Source organism: Chanos chanos, chromosome 14 (genome assembly GCF_902362185.1).
Source record: "Chanos chanos chromosome 14, fChaCha1.1, whole genome shotgun sequence".
Classification (NCBI taxonomy): domain Eukaryota; kingdom Metazoa; phylum Chordata; class Actinopteri; order Gonorynchiformes; family Chanidae; genus Chanos; species Chanos chanos.
The window spans coordinates 3,460,444-3,475,757 of NC_044508.1; the positions used below are offsets into that span (position 1 = coordinate 3,460,444).

At 42.9% G+C, this 15,314-nt stretch overlaps 1 protein-coding gene across 1 annotated transcript in view; it reads right to left on the reverse strand.

The window, feature by feature from the left end:
- Positions 1-8,977, reverse strand: part of srrm4 (serine/arginine repetitive matrix 4) — a 43,164-nt gene extending 34,187 nt beyond the window's left edge. The window contains exon 1 of the mRNA XM_030791735.1: positions 8,847-8,977. Coding sequence (XP_030647595.1) covers positions 8,847-8,977 — 131 coding nt within the window. The remainder of the gene's footprint in view (positions 1-8,846) is intronic.
- Positions 8,978-15,314: the final 6,337 nt, after the last annotated feature.

Genomic DNA, 15,314 nt, shown 5'->3' on the forward strand with positions numbered 1-15,314 from the left:
GCTTTAATCATTACAAAGAAAGAGAGCGCTTTGAAATTCTAAATAAATGAGATGGCAAAAAAGTTCTTTTTTTTTATGTGTGAAGCGATTAAAAATACAGCCCTTTACATTATAAACTGATACATTTAATTGCATATTAGAAGTGATTTATATAATCCAGTCATTATCAGCAGGGGATGCTTTAAATTATTAGACAACAGTATGAGAAGTTTCTACCATTGCTGCTCCACTTTCCTTTCCCTTTCATGGTCCTTAGAAGACCTTTGTGAGAGTAAAGCAGGCATGATAACAGAGGCTACCCATCCTCCCTCTCTCTCTCCCTCACACACACACACACACACACACGCGCGCACATGTAACAATACAAGAAAATACCTCTTATACTACACACTGAGTGGAGACACTTCTGAAGACCAGGGAAGCTTGTCGGCTCAGCTTTCCCTAATCAGTCTTCAGCAGTTTGCAGTGGCCGCGGACACGTCACACGCAATATCGTTCATTCCAAGCAGCAGCAGCCAAGATTTATCCAAGCACCTCCACAAAGTACCCTCCCACCCCCCCGACCCGGCCCAGCCTGGTCCGACTTAAATCCTGTAAGTGCCGCGAATGTAAGAAGTTTGATCGTGTGGCATTCTTCTTTGCATTTCTTTTTATCAGGTTGTTTTTCCTTTCAGAGAAACTCCTTGTAAGAGCTCCTTGACATCTCCCGCACAGAGAGAGAGAGACGTCGTCAGCACAGACATAAATGAGAGCTATGGTGACAGGATGAAAGAGGAACTTTTGATTTTTGTTGTCAGTATGTGTTTCTTCTTCTTCTTCTTCTTCTTCTTCTTCTTTTTCCTTTTTTTTTAAGTCTCTTTTGTCAGGATTGAAGTTGAAAGCACTTCAGGTGCTTTGCTATGGTGGCTAAACACAAACTAAGTGAAAAGGGTTACAGTTCTTGAGCCGTCTATACACATGCACACATACATGCACGTGTCACCGAAGTGCTCCCCTCTGGACCTGGCCCTTTTTCTTTGGTCTTCACTGAAACAACACGAATGCAGCCGTCTGCCTGCACTGGCAAACAAACTGTTGAAAGAAGGAAGAGCGTCAGTTGCAGAAATGCTATTTGGAGACGAGCCTTTGGTTTTGGACATTTAGTGCTAAACTAGACTTTGTTCTTGTTGGTGTTGGATCCCAGATCGTTGTGTATGGGAACGAGAGCACAGCGCCCTCGGTTCTGGGTATTGCTCTTCGAGAGCACACCGAGAGAATTAGAAACAAAATTACACTGTTTTTCTTTGTCCGGTCGAAACACCGGTGACGTCTCTTCGTACCAGTAGATATTCTGACTGCTTAATTGGTCCAGCTCTTGATGGTTTTCAAAGATTTCACAACCTTGATTTAGATAGCGTACAACGATGAAAAAAAAAAAAAAAAGCTAAAAGAGGGGACATGGCTTTGAATGTCACCTTTACACGACACTTTGTCTCATAATGACAGATCAATTTGGGAAAAGTGAGGGGTGGAGGAGCCTCTGTGTAACGACACACCAATTATCCTCCTTTCCCATCAGCCTTTGTGCCATGACACAAGCGGGAGAACAGCCACGGTGGAACAGAGTGGAGCCTCAGCTATGCAAATGGAGCCAATTTGACATGAATGGCACATCGTCTTCCTGAAATGAGGATGGGCAAGCCATGGAAATGAAAAATGAAAGGAGAGGAAAGGACTGGTGTGTGTGTGTGTGTGTGTGTGTGTGGAGGGGGGGTAACCAGCCAAGCTTGAAATGATTTAATTTAAGTGATGGAGGTTTGACTTTGATAAGTTTGAATTTTAATAACACCCCCCCCCCCCAATCGCTTCAGGGGTCCTATCAGGAAAAAGAGAGAGAGAGAGACAGAGAGAGAGAGAGAAAGAAAAAAAAATCAGCTCTCATTTCCTCTGTTATGATTTGACACTTGACAAATTGACTGACAATAACCTTTGGGGGCCAGCTACTGCAGGGACTAATCCTGGACCCTGTTTCAGCGTATCTGGAGCCAAAAACTGATCTTTTCCCCCAACAAAACTCATATCTGTATGGCAGTAGAGATCCCCATGATGACACGCTACTGCCTTCTTAAGTGCAAAATAGTTGAATTTCCAAGGTAACTGTGATATTTAACTAACTCCTGCAATGATTCCAAAAAGAGGCAAAAAAAAAAAACAAAACAAAAAAGCTAAACGCTGTCACAGTGCATGACAGGTAAAACTGTAATAGTATTTCTCTCACAGAGGCCAGCTGTTCTGAAAACCATTTTGAACTGAATAAGAGTAATAACTTGGTTTCTAGGTTTCCATGGAGATTTGGCGGTTTAAAATCCAAGGGAAAGTCAGGAAGTATTTTAAGTGTAGTGTTGGGTTATGGTCAGTCTTTGAATTTGACACGTTTCGTAGTGGAAAAACAAGCCTTCGGGATCCCAAAAAAAAATGGTCATTTCTACTTATATCATATCTGTCACAGGTGATTTATTTTGCACTGAATTGATTTCTAAGAAGTAAATCACATTTTGATCTTCTTTTGATCATCTAATTTACTCCCCAAATAATTTCCATTTCATTCAGAACATCAACAACAAAAAAAAAATATCTCTTTGAAGAAATGAACAAAGCAGCAGGTCTGAAATCTCTCTCAGCGTCTGAGAGCAGATTGATTTATTAGACCGTAAGTATACACTTTGATTTCAAACTTCACACACACTTTAATCTCATCCTGCGGAGAAACATCTAAACAGAAATGGACTATGGTGGTCATTCTTGTAATCGTTCAACCGCATTCAAAGTGGCTTCATAAACTGGTCAGGACTGGTTTTAATGGATTATGACAACAGTGAAGGTCCCACTAGTCAAGGATTCGGTGTGGGTAATTTTTAAGTGGAAGGAGTTTATGATTGTAGGTGATTACTCCCATAAGAACATCAGCTCCCAGGTGACCAATCAGAATTGTCGGTTTCCCCTCCCTCCCCACCAGCCTCCATGATTCTCTGGGTTCAGACAGATTTAGTAGCCTGAGAGTACACTCCCAAATGTGGGTTTTACTTCATCACACCCTTCTGCAGGAACTTGTCGGGTTTTTTTGTTGTTGGTTTTTTTCTCATGAAAGAAACAGCATGCTAAAAGAACGAAATGATCCTGAGGTATTCAAAATGCTTCCGTGCTTCCGTGAGCTTGCGGTTCACCTAATTTAGAAGACTTCAATCTGAAAAAATAACGTCGGACGGACACCTCTGGGATTACAGAACGTTTCGCGTGGAACCCTGGTCACTAATGGGGCTCCAGTGACTGTGCAATTAGGATTTTTTCAGCTTTACATACATTACTCACGAGTCTCTCGAGTTCGCGCAAATGCGAAGGAAAGAAGAATTTTAAAGCTTGATTCAGTTCCAGTTTAAATATTAAGCCGATGCTATTCAATTAATGATGGAGGCACGGCAGGCCACGTGAAAAGGGAGCTTTAGACTAATTAAATTTGGCTTTGAATATTTTATGAAATCTATATTACTTCTCTAAATATATGCAGTGTTCTGCCAATACTACAGGGATTGAATTCATTATTTAGTTTAACAAATTATTCTCAAATAAATGGTAGTGGTATATGGTGTTTTGCTATCTCAGCAGGAAACAGAATTGGGCATATGTATGGTTTGTGATTGTGGTGTTTTGAGCAGTTATGCCTAAAACCCTACCGTACCAAAAGAATCCAGCCATCATGCTAACATCGTCTCAGAGTTAGATTACTGATCTGGGATCGGCTTAAATCCATATTATTTTATTCATTAGGATTGTGAAGGGCAAAAACTGATCCCTATATTAACGCTCAAACTCAGAGATCTTTGGTTCTGTACGACCACAACATGAAATGCAGTCCTCTTTTGAGACATACGATGCAGATCAAACCTGAGCTGCAACTCTCTGCTAGTTCCGACATCACTTCTTGTAACGTGAGCTCATTTAAATTCCCTTCCAGATCTCAACTGTGCGTGTGCCTGCGGTTGTGCGATTCGTTAGGGGAGAGCACTACGTACGTTGGAAAGTAACTCCTCGCGGAAGGCAGCGCTTTCGGGCCTGTCGATTTTGATGTGAAACAACAGAATCTTCGAGACTATCACTTTGCAAACGGTTAAACGGGAGAAATGAAGATACGAAACAAGAAGGCAATTTTATTCACGTGCCCGATGGGCACCGACAAGTGTCGTTTTGAGTATGCTTCATCTGCAATCCTTGCAAGCTTACTGTGCCACATTTTAATGTAATGATGTTGATGACTGCCCGAAATTTTCCCGAAAAAAAAGACATTACAATCCAATCAGACTGAGCTGTCATGAATTTAAATGGCGTTGGAAGTGAACGCGCACACTCGGCTCCTAGTAAACAAATTTCGCGGAACGCACAATTCATTTTGTCGGCATGGACGCGGTTAAATGCCAGGAGTCCGCTTGAAATGCCAGACTGCATTATTTGATTCATACATCATTGTGTGCTTCAAAAACTTTATTTTATCCACCTTTACTTGGAATCAAATGTAGTTGTCAAGGACACATAAAAATATTGCAAAGAGCATATGAGGAAACCCACCCCCTCCAGAAAAATCAAACGTCCTCTCCAGCTCAGCTGAAACGATTTCAAAAACCGCTGTCATTCAAGAGCGCAAGTGTTTGGATCTAACGGCTTTTGGAAAACCACAGTTTAACGTCCAGTGTTTTGACTATCACTGCGTGTCACTGCGTGAGCTGGGAAATTAGCAATAATTTACAGCTAAATAAAAAAAAATATTCCGCTATGCCGAACCCTTTTTCCACCTTCAACACATAGCCTTCCCCGTACACTCTATCCAGTATGAAACACTGCTGTTTATTAGATTGTAGGAATTATGGGAGAACCCCGGAGGGACAGCAGGCATATCAGCATCTCCCCGGCTTGGCGTCTGACGCTCTGAACTACAGCTCCGGGCCTCACAGGGCTGCGTCGTCTATTGAGTCTCAGCCAAAGCAATACTGCGCGAGAGCTACCGCACGCGTCCATGCACTCACGAACACGCACACACGGAGGAGACCATGAACGGGTTAAAACAAGGAGTGAAAAAGTGTTCGGTCGCTGTGAAAATGTTCTTTGGTTGCTGTGTTCTTCCTTTAAGGAGATAGTGGTAAATCTATAATCTGTTTCAGGTGTTGTTTAAAACATTGTGTCGTTTAAAACACAGTGTGAACATAGTGAGGAACCTTGACAACTGTTGCCAGGCAGGGACAACAAGGAGTGACATCACAAAGAGAGCCAACGATTTGGCAAAATTATTGCACTCAAGGACTGTTGTGTGACCCGTCTCTCTCTGTCTATCTTTTTAATTGCTTGTTTCTCAACACTTTGCACCACACTCTATCAATTCGAACACACACACACACACACACACCCCTTTGCTGAGGTCATGACTGGAGCAGACACAGAGTTAGGACAGACTGCGCCTTCTTCAGACGCTACATAATTGAAAACACCAATGAAGCTGAGGTAACCAAATCTCATTGACCTAACATCTTCACATGATGCAGCCAACAAAGGATGCTCAAACAATACAGCACAATTAACAACCAATCCAACCATTTTTCACACAAACAATCATATTTAAATCTGTCTGTGTATTTTTTTTTGGGGGGGGGGGGGGGTAATCGATTCACAGGAGATTCAAAGAGGGAAATGAGAAGGGGTGGAGATTTCCATGAGACCTGATCGAACATCTTTTCACATGTAGTCAGTGCACTCCTGGGTGAAGAATCATTAAAGACTGATGACTGTGTGTGTGTGTGTGTGTGTGTGTGTGTGTGTGAGGGAGAGAGAGAGAGAGAGTAAGTGTGTGTGTGTATGTGTTTGAGAGAGAAAGAGACAGAGTATGTGTGTGTGTGTGTGTGTGTGTGTGTGGTCTGCATGTGTGCATGTGTTTGTGTGTGTGGTTTGCATGCGTGCATGTGTGTGTGTGTGTGTGTGTGTGTGCAGTGTGTGTGTCTGTGTGTGTGTGTGTGTGTGTGTGTGTGTGCTTTTTGACAAGTCACTGTCTCATCAGCCACATCATCAGGTTATATTTTCAGGAGAGAATCACACGTTTGAAAAAGACTCACACGGGGAGTTAACAGAAACTCCACCCGTGGTCTCTCTTGCATGAGGTTGCTCTCCAAAGCCCAGTAATCTCTTTACACTTGCCTTCGTTAAAGCAGCATCTGCTGAGGATAAGGGCGCCGACCCCACCCCACTGCACCCTCTCCTCTCTCTCTTGTGGGCCATCTGCTCTATTATGGGTCAGATACCCCCCTTCTCTCCACACACACACAGACACACACACACACACACACACACACACACACACACACACACACACACACTCTGTATTTGAAGTCCTCCATCCTATCCCATTGCATTCTTAATGAGGCATATGCCATAGACCACAACAGCTTGCAGGCCTACAATGGATCCTGCAGTGAGAACCCCCCCCCCCTTCCCCCCAAACCCCTCAGCCTCCAGCTGCACGACTGATGAACCCATCTTTCCATCACTCTGACCTGGGTGAAGAGAGGAGAAAGGGGAAGGGGAAGAGGGGAGGGGAGGGGAGAGGAGGTGGGGAGAACATGAAGGGTGGTGGGGGGGGTCCATCGTCAATTATTCCTTGGCATAGCCTCCTCTGTGTTGTTTTGAGAAAGAAAGAAAAAGAGAGAGAGAGAGAGAGAGAGAGAGAGAGAGGAGAAAAAAAGGGGGGGGGGGGGTAAAACAAATAGGCAGAGGACAAAGGACAGTGTCCTCTCCTGCCTCAGAGGAGTGTTTGCATAACCCCTGAGTGGACTAAAATTGTCCATCATGTAACATTTCATACACAGAGAATAATGATTCTGTTTCTCCAGAGGAACAGGGTGGAAAGGCCTGAGGGCAGTCTTATCTAACGAGCATGAGTGGACATCCCTGGCTGAGCATCACACAGACACAGAGAGAGAGAGAGAGAGTGAGACAGAGAGAGAGAGAGACAGAGAGAGAGAGAGAGAGAGAGAGAGAGGGAGAGGGAGAGAAAGAGAGAGACAGAGACAGAGAGAGAGAGAGAAAGAGGGAGAGGAGAAGAGAGAGAGAGAGAGAGAGAGAGAGAGGGAGAGGAGAAGAGAGAGAGAGAGAGAGAGAGACAGAGAGAGAGGGAGAGGTCATTGTACTCAAGCAAGAACAATATAACCTCATTTTACAGCTGTTTCAAATACATTAACCATCATGTTTCTGTTCTCCTGGTTTGGATTTCAACATCAGAAGGAGGGGACCTTAACACCGATTCCACAGGAAATTCCCCAAATTTACTGCTTTGCAAATGCTGTCATTTCCCAATGATGTTCGCATCAACATCAATGTCAGGCAACCCCTTAAGGCAAAACAGCCCTCATGAATATGCACTCCCTCCATCAGCTTTAAAGGGAACAGACAGACTGCACAAGTGCATTTAGCCTCTAGTAATAAATGCGATACTAGGGACTGTCAACAGGGTTTGGAACTTAATAAAGACACAGAAGCAAAACAAGAAATTTCTGATGTCACTGACTGGCATGAACGCAGTCTGAATTCATAATGTTATTGTTTGTTTGTTTGTTTGTTTGTTTGTCTGTTGTTGTTTGGGTTTTTTTTCTCTGTGAATTCTGTGCTCTTAGTGTTGACTGTATTGAAGCAAGATACTCACCAGATGAATGTGGTTGTGTATCTTAAGGGCTGTCTTCATTTATAACCGTGTGTGGTATCAACATTGACCGAAAATTGTCAAAAACAGCTTCACATAAATTAAGCAGCTTGGCAGCGACATAAAACAGATTTTTACAAATTCAGAACACTACCGCCTCACTTGTTTCTATGATTGTCTGTAAAAATATATGTAAAGTGATGAGAAACAACAGCAGTGAGTCAGAGGGCGCGACTAATACAGTCCTCATTCGTTCAGAACAACAACCAAAAAAAAATCAAAATAATAATAAAAAACTAAGTCTCGCTTTATTATGGCTAATGTCGTTTTTAAATTTTACCGGCCACACAACACATTGTTGCATTTCACGTCTCGAGCCTAAGGCACCCCAAGTTGATGGTCAGCTCTTGACAATCAATCATATCAGGTCCAGAGCTTTGACGAGAGGTAAACTTGTCAGAGCATTGTAGGGGGAACTCTCGACTGTCTTCGAGCGACAGAAAACGACAGGATGAGGAGAGGACGACAAATACACAGCGACAAGGAAGTGAATCACAAATTCTCTCTCTCTCTCTCTCTCTCTCTCTTTCTCTCATTTCCTACCAACGCGTTCCTTAACTCCTAACGTAACCGATAACCTTTGCGACGTCGAAAAAACAGCCAATAATCCTATAATATCACCATACTTTTCCACAGTCTCACATGTGATGTTTTCAGTCAGGGAGAGAGAGTTGACATTAAAGACACAGAGAGCACCCCGCTATAGCCTTTAGGGGGTTGATTTAAGATCTCCTTAAATCCTTAGATCTCCGTCTCCTGTTTGATTTAATTTGTTGTGACTGTTTTTTTCTGTTGTGCACTTGTGTGGAGAACAGTGACACTGACTGGACTTGAAGGACGGTATATATAAGGCAGTGTAATTATCCAAAGTGGTTTAGACCCTATAGCGTGAATGAATCTTAATCAGGACTTTTCCCACCCAAAAATTTGAGACAGATCTGAAGACACTTAACAGTTCCATAAAGCACGAGAGGAAATCGTGTCAACCCTTTGCGATAAATGTACGGATACATCCATCTTTTCCCACCATTAACACTAACGAACTATGAAATGACACACACTTTAAGGAACTCACTTGTTCACGGTTCTCCGCGCTGTGATGCTGGCAACGATAATGCTCTCTGGTCTCGGCGTGGCGACCGCTTTAAAGGTGCCCTTCCAGAACTTTTCAAACAGCTGTTTCTCGCCTTGCTGGAGGCTAGCCATGATGCCCGTTTGCCCCCCCGGAGGTCAGCGGAGAGGAGGGCAATCGGTAGAACAGAAGTGAGAGAGAGAAGGCTATGTCCTTCACTCTTTCTCTCTCCCTCTCTTCTAATCTCTCCCTCAAGACCTCAGAAATCGAGGGAGCTGTCCAAGTTCTGAATCCAAGTAGAGAAGGCGGAAATCGCACGGAAAACTCGGGTAGTTTCCTCACGTTGCTCAGTTTAATGAATGTATGGGCTTCTCACACTCCCTCGCGCTCGGCTGAAATCGCGAGAATAAAGGGGGTTGATTAAGAGGACAGCATCTCACTAGCTTTCTCTCTTTCAGCGCTGCGGGCTGGCTTCCTCCCCCCGCTTACCCCCGCCTCTCACGCTTTAATCACTTTAGAGGTCTAGCAGACGACAGAACAGCGTGCGGTGAGCAGTTGTGATGGAGAGATCCGAAAGCTATGTGGATGAACGGTTGCTGAGTCCTGAGATGGGTCACGAGCGCGCAGGACCAGGGGTCTGAAGCTCGAGCCCAGCGTGTGCGCGAGTGAACGTATGCTGTGCCTCTGTGGGTGTGCGTGTGGTGGATGTGTGAGCGCAAGCGAGATCACGGGAGCGGGTGAAAAAATGCCCCAGCTGACGGTGGCTCCTTGTTTTGTCTCTCGCTCAGACTGTGACGTTGAGGCTGGGGCCAGGTCACAGGGAGGGGGATGGAGGGGGGGGGGGGGGGGGGGGGGGGGGGCATGTCCTGTTTTCTTCTATCCATCCAGCTCTCTCTCTCTCTCTCTCTCTCTCTCTCTCTCTCTCTCGGGGTTCTTGGACAAAAGGCAGAGCCTGTTGCCGGCATCAGCATGACAAAAGAGCGGGGGTTGAGCGGAGCAGCCAGGGCATGTGTCTGTCACTGTTCCCTTGGGGCCAAAGCATTTCCCTTCAGTTTACAATTCGCCAGCAATTTAGCCTCCGTTTCCCATATGCAGTAGTTAGATAATACCGTGCGGCACCTGCTGTTTAGTGAGACATAAAAACAAACAAAACGAAAAAGAAAAGAAGCAAGAGACCTGCTAACATAGCTAATATATATACATATGTTGATATAAATACACGATGATAGAAAAGAATAAAGGAATGAAAAATATATTATTATGGATATTCCTCATGGGCGTTCAAGTGGAAATGAACAGGATCAAAACTGCCTCTTCGTAACTGGATAAAACACAAGATACACTCAAAAATGGTGAAAACAAATATAAGAACTGGCAAATTCATCAAAGACAAGTTCATCAAAGACTAAAGATTCAAACGTACCAGTAGAGACAAAAAACCAGTGCCTTATGTAAAAATAAATGTTTAAGATTCTTCTGTAATTCGGCAGGAGAGACATCTACATTTTCCATCTATCCATCCATCCATCCATCCATCCATTCCTTCATTCATTCGAAGATATTGTTTATTCTTAATAAGAGAGAAAGAAAAAAAGACAGAAAGAAAGAAAGCTTTGCAATTGTTCCGTGTGCCTTACAGGTAACAAACACGTTTGATGTCTCATTTGCAGAGCTAATAGGCATGCAGAGACAGGCTCCAAATCTGATCTCCTAAACCCGTTAATGCATATTTCTACCGCTAACACGAAACTTCACATATATCTGCTCCCATCCACTTAACCACGAGTGGGTACATCATCAGTGTGCTTTGAATAAAGATTAAACTAAAGCACACTTGAATTAAGCCAAATGCCATCTCGCAACATGTTCAACTAAACATCAAATCCACCAGAATTATGTTTTGAAACACTTGACGCTCGCCTATGAATAGTAATTATTTCACCATTTTGAGGACAGTTCGTTTCCACGTACAATGTAACCGTGAAATGTAAAGATATGCTGAATGAAAAATGCTGCGGTTGCCTTAAAGCAGGGAGGTGGGCGGAATAACTTGATTTTAACATTTGCATCTATTTTTTCCCCTTCATTTCTCTATTTCTGTGCAGTTAGGAGCGACAGTCAATTAGCATATTGTAATAGAATATGTGCTGTAACCGATTCCAATCTGCCAACCGAAACATTCACTCGAAACATCCAAAACTCACCAGATGCATAAGTTATGAAGGTACCCACGAGACACCTGACGTGGGACTTGAACTACTGCATCGATATTGCAGGTATTTAGAGATTTTTTTATTTAAAAATGGGTAGGCGATTAAACACAGTTTATAAGACAAGTTTACCCTCCGGCAAAAAAGAATGGATTTCCATTTCTTTCCTTGCCTCATTGAGTCACTGAAGTATATCTATCATTTTTCAACTTCTGTATGTTAACTTCAGGGATGTGAGTGAAGATAATTGGAAAACTGAAGAGATTATAAAGTTGAATTCCAATACTTCTCTAGAGTTTGAATTTCTAATGACAAAAAAAAAATCTCCCTGTCCGATTATGTGAAATACTTTGTCTTGCCTTTGCACTGTCAAAAGAAAGTGTCTTGAAACCTCAAGAGTGAGTTTAACTGTGATGAAGATCAGTTTTCATATGAGGCGTAAGGTGTTCTGGTGTGGTCCACAACATGAAACAAGGAAACCAATGTCAAATAACCCTCCTGAAATGAGAGACTCAACCATATTCAGTGTCTCCAGAACCCATTTTGCAAACTTGTTTTTCTCCGGTCTGGCTTCTCCGTCTTGGTTTGAGGATAATCGGGATTATTCACCAGTCAACCTGTCTACATCCTTCCTCTTGTCATTGTCATAGAAACAACAATGGTTCCTCTGTGACAGGAAGTGACACAAAACCGGTTGGAACTGTCCGTTTCTGTCAGCTTTTGTTTCCCTCTCAAGCAGTCACACGTGTCAGAAAGCAAGACTGTGCCTCTTCGAATGTTGGCATCGGCTCTTCCTTCAGTTAATGAAATGTATTTGATCTGGTCACAGCCCACCAGGTGTAGCGTTTAGAATTTGAATATGGAATCAGCAGAAAGAGTGAAGTTTGATTTGGTGCAAATCAGGTTCCACCCATACCCCTCACCCCCTCCCCAACACACACACACACACACACACATCCCTTTGACAGATAACCCACTGCCAGGTGTTCAAAATACCCATCGGGAGTCAGTTCCAGAAGTACGCATTGAACATCATTTATATGAGTGGAAACACACCATAAATCAAAGGCATAAACACAGTTTATTTCATGTGGGTGCTTTTTACGTGTAATATGTAAACTGAGAGAACGAGATCTGATTCGTGTCTAATTCCCTTTGTACAAAAACCTCACTCTGCACATCGTGCAAAGATAACTGTCTCGAAGGAGTGTTTATCTCAGATAAGTGCAGAGAAAATGCGAGGACTCTTTCAGTGCCCTTCTGTTTCCTCCCCTGTCTGTTTGCATCTACACTTGTTTTTTTGTTTGTTTGTTTGAGGGTTTGTTTTTTTTTTTTTTTTGCATAATCCATGTGTAAATTCGTTTGTCTTCATTGCAAAGGACAATCTGTTTGCAGATTCTGTAGATTTCGGCAAGGTCGTCGATGCGGAAAGTGTGACAAGTGCTTTGGTTGCGTTTGCATGGTCTGTTCTGTTTACGGTCAAAGCCGAAAGCCACTGCAGTTTCGCGTGTTGTTGATCATATTTATATACATGCTCACATGCTTATCTCATTCAACACATTACATGTCAAACTGCATTGGCGTGTTACTCCCATGTTCTGTTTATATAACACTGCTCTTTGTCCTCTGATACAGAGGGATTCTTAATGTGTTGCATGTTATCTTCTCTTTCTCTGACCTATTCAGACGATCTATCTGGAATCAATAGCCTTTATACCCTGGCTGCCGACGATTGCTATCAAAGCGAACAAATTAAACAGTGCCCAAAGGCAATTACTTGATGAACCGTCCCTGTTTCCCAGAGCTCCGTCCAACTCTGTGTCAGAACCTTGATGAACTCTTTGGGTGAACCTGGCTACGGACAACCAGTGTCACCAAATGGATGTGTTAGAAACCCCAAAGCTGATAGATGCTAACAGTAAATCCTATGGTCCCTCAGTTTAGCCAGTCAGGAGAGAAAAGAAATGACCTAAGCGTATCAAGAAAAGAGGTACATCCCTTTCAGCCAACCAGGATGACCGTTGTCTATCTCAGTCAGTGAGGACGAGTGTTTTGTTATGCATCTCAGCCGGACAGGATAGAGAAAAAGCATTCTTAGTCAATCTGCGTTTAGCCATTAGTCAAAAGTGCAAAAGTTCAGGACTTTCTCAGGACTTTTTTTTTATTTTTAATGCATGCAGTTCAGTCCTGTGACATCACAGTGTCCATACGGACTGTTCTCAAACAACTTGTTGAACAATTTGCCCATTGCACGTTACCAGTCGTTGAAGTTAATTACTAATTAACCCGCAAAACAACAGCCACAAACAACTGCTGCATTTTCAATTCAGTTTCACAACTTTAGTATCATATAGATGTGTGTGAATTGCTTTGAAGGGAAGTGTGGGTGTGTTAGTTTCTCATTGCTGTGGAGGGAATTTAAATAAGCCTAAATTAGCCGCTAATTGCATGATTTAATCAACGAACTCCGGAAAAATTGTTTAAGTCGGGGGTAATTCAGAGCCTATGGAGATAGTACGGAGAATGATAGTTGAAATGCAAGCAAATGTATGTGAATGTCAAAACCAAACACTTTCGTCATTTTATCTAGAAACTTGTCAAATTAACAGTTAAGGAAGATCTCAGCAGATGACAGGGGAAAGCTACTGGAATTTGGAGGATCCGCATGCTGTGTTCAAAGGTCAGATGACAGTGTTAAGAAAAAGCTCCTTTTGGGAAGAGTGGGAAGAAAGCTTCAGTGGATTCAGAAGGGGGCACCCACCCTTTGGCTGGCAATGGTTTGCTAGAATGTTCAGACTGAATAGTTAAACGAGCTGACCATTTCGGTTACTTGAGTTCATGTTAGAAATATTTTTTTGAAACATCAAGTTGAAAAGTGCTCTCAAAATATTTGTAATGGGTTTTTGTCGTTGTTGTTGTTGTTGTTGTCGTTGTTGTTGTTGTTGTTGTTGTTGTTACTGTCACTGTTGTTGACTGCTGTGCTGTTACTGTCTGCTTTTCCTCTGTGTGCAAAGTGGACATTTTTCTGCAATATGCAAAGAAGGACCATTGGACTTGCAAATGCTGACCAATATATACATATACATTTTTTTTTTTCCTGGATTCCTGAAAAAAAGCCTCCCTCCTGATTGAGCACACTGATGATTTTCAAAGATTATAGGATGTGTGTGTGTCTGTGTGTGTGTGTGTGTGTGTGTGTGTGTGTGCATGTGTGTGTGTTTGAGTGTGCAGATATATATTTAGTTTGGTCCATCCCGATTAATTTAGAGACATTTTTGATTTTCCAAGCTTAGCAAACAGTCTTTAATTCTGTTTCAGTTTCTTTAAATATCTTTAATGCCAAAGGAAGTACGGGCATCATTAAGAGAGAGACCATTTGATTAGAAAGGTACACATCTAAAATAGAGTTTTGTGTTTTACACAGCATTTTATTTAATGTTATCCAGAGCACATGATGAAAAATTGCGAGTCTTTTGCTATTTTCGTCCTCAATACTGAGGTTGGAATATGCACCTAAAAGGCATCAGTCATTCTGTGAAGCAGTAACAAAATGAAGACGTGACTCTGGGTAGCTTTATTTTACTTTTTACATTCAAATCTAAAGGGCGACCTGGATTACACAGGGATTCTGCAGAAGGAGAGAACCTGGTTAAATAGTGAAAGTAGGCCGGTTCTCCTCCGTCACCCAGAGAGCCAAACACTTGAAAAGAGCAGCAGAACAACACAGATCAGGGAAGAAGAAAAAGGAGGAGAAGAGGAGGAGGAGGAGGAGGAGGAGGAAGGAACGGGGAGACCGCTCCCATCTCGTCAGATTAACTCCCTGTCAGTCTCGATCAACTCCGGGCTACGGAGCAACTCCGAGGAGCGGTCTTTAATGCGAGCTGGCCCCACCCCCCCCCCCCCCCAGACAGAAAATAACATTCATCAGGGATGATTGTGGCCACTGCACGTTAGGTTAACGGCGTCAGCATAAAGTTATAGAAGAAGACAGCGAAGTCTCAGCGGAGGCCCAGTCAGGTTCCATTTAGAGATTTCTGTTGAAGATTTCTGTTGACCTCACGTGTCAGACCCTCATCTTCTGAGCGCGGCGAGGTCTCCATTTGAATGTTTCACTGTTTGGCTCATGATTATTGGATGAATTTAGGGAAGTAGGCGTCATCCAGTAAGAACAAACATAGTTTGTTTTCATGTGTGTTTGTGTGTGTGTGAGCGTGTCTGTGTGTGTGTATGTGTGTGTGTGCTCCAGGAAATGTGTGTGTAC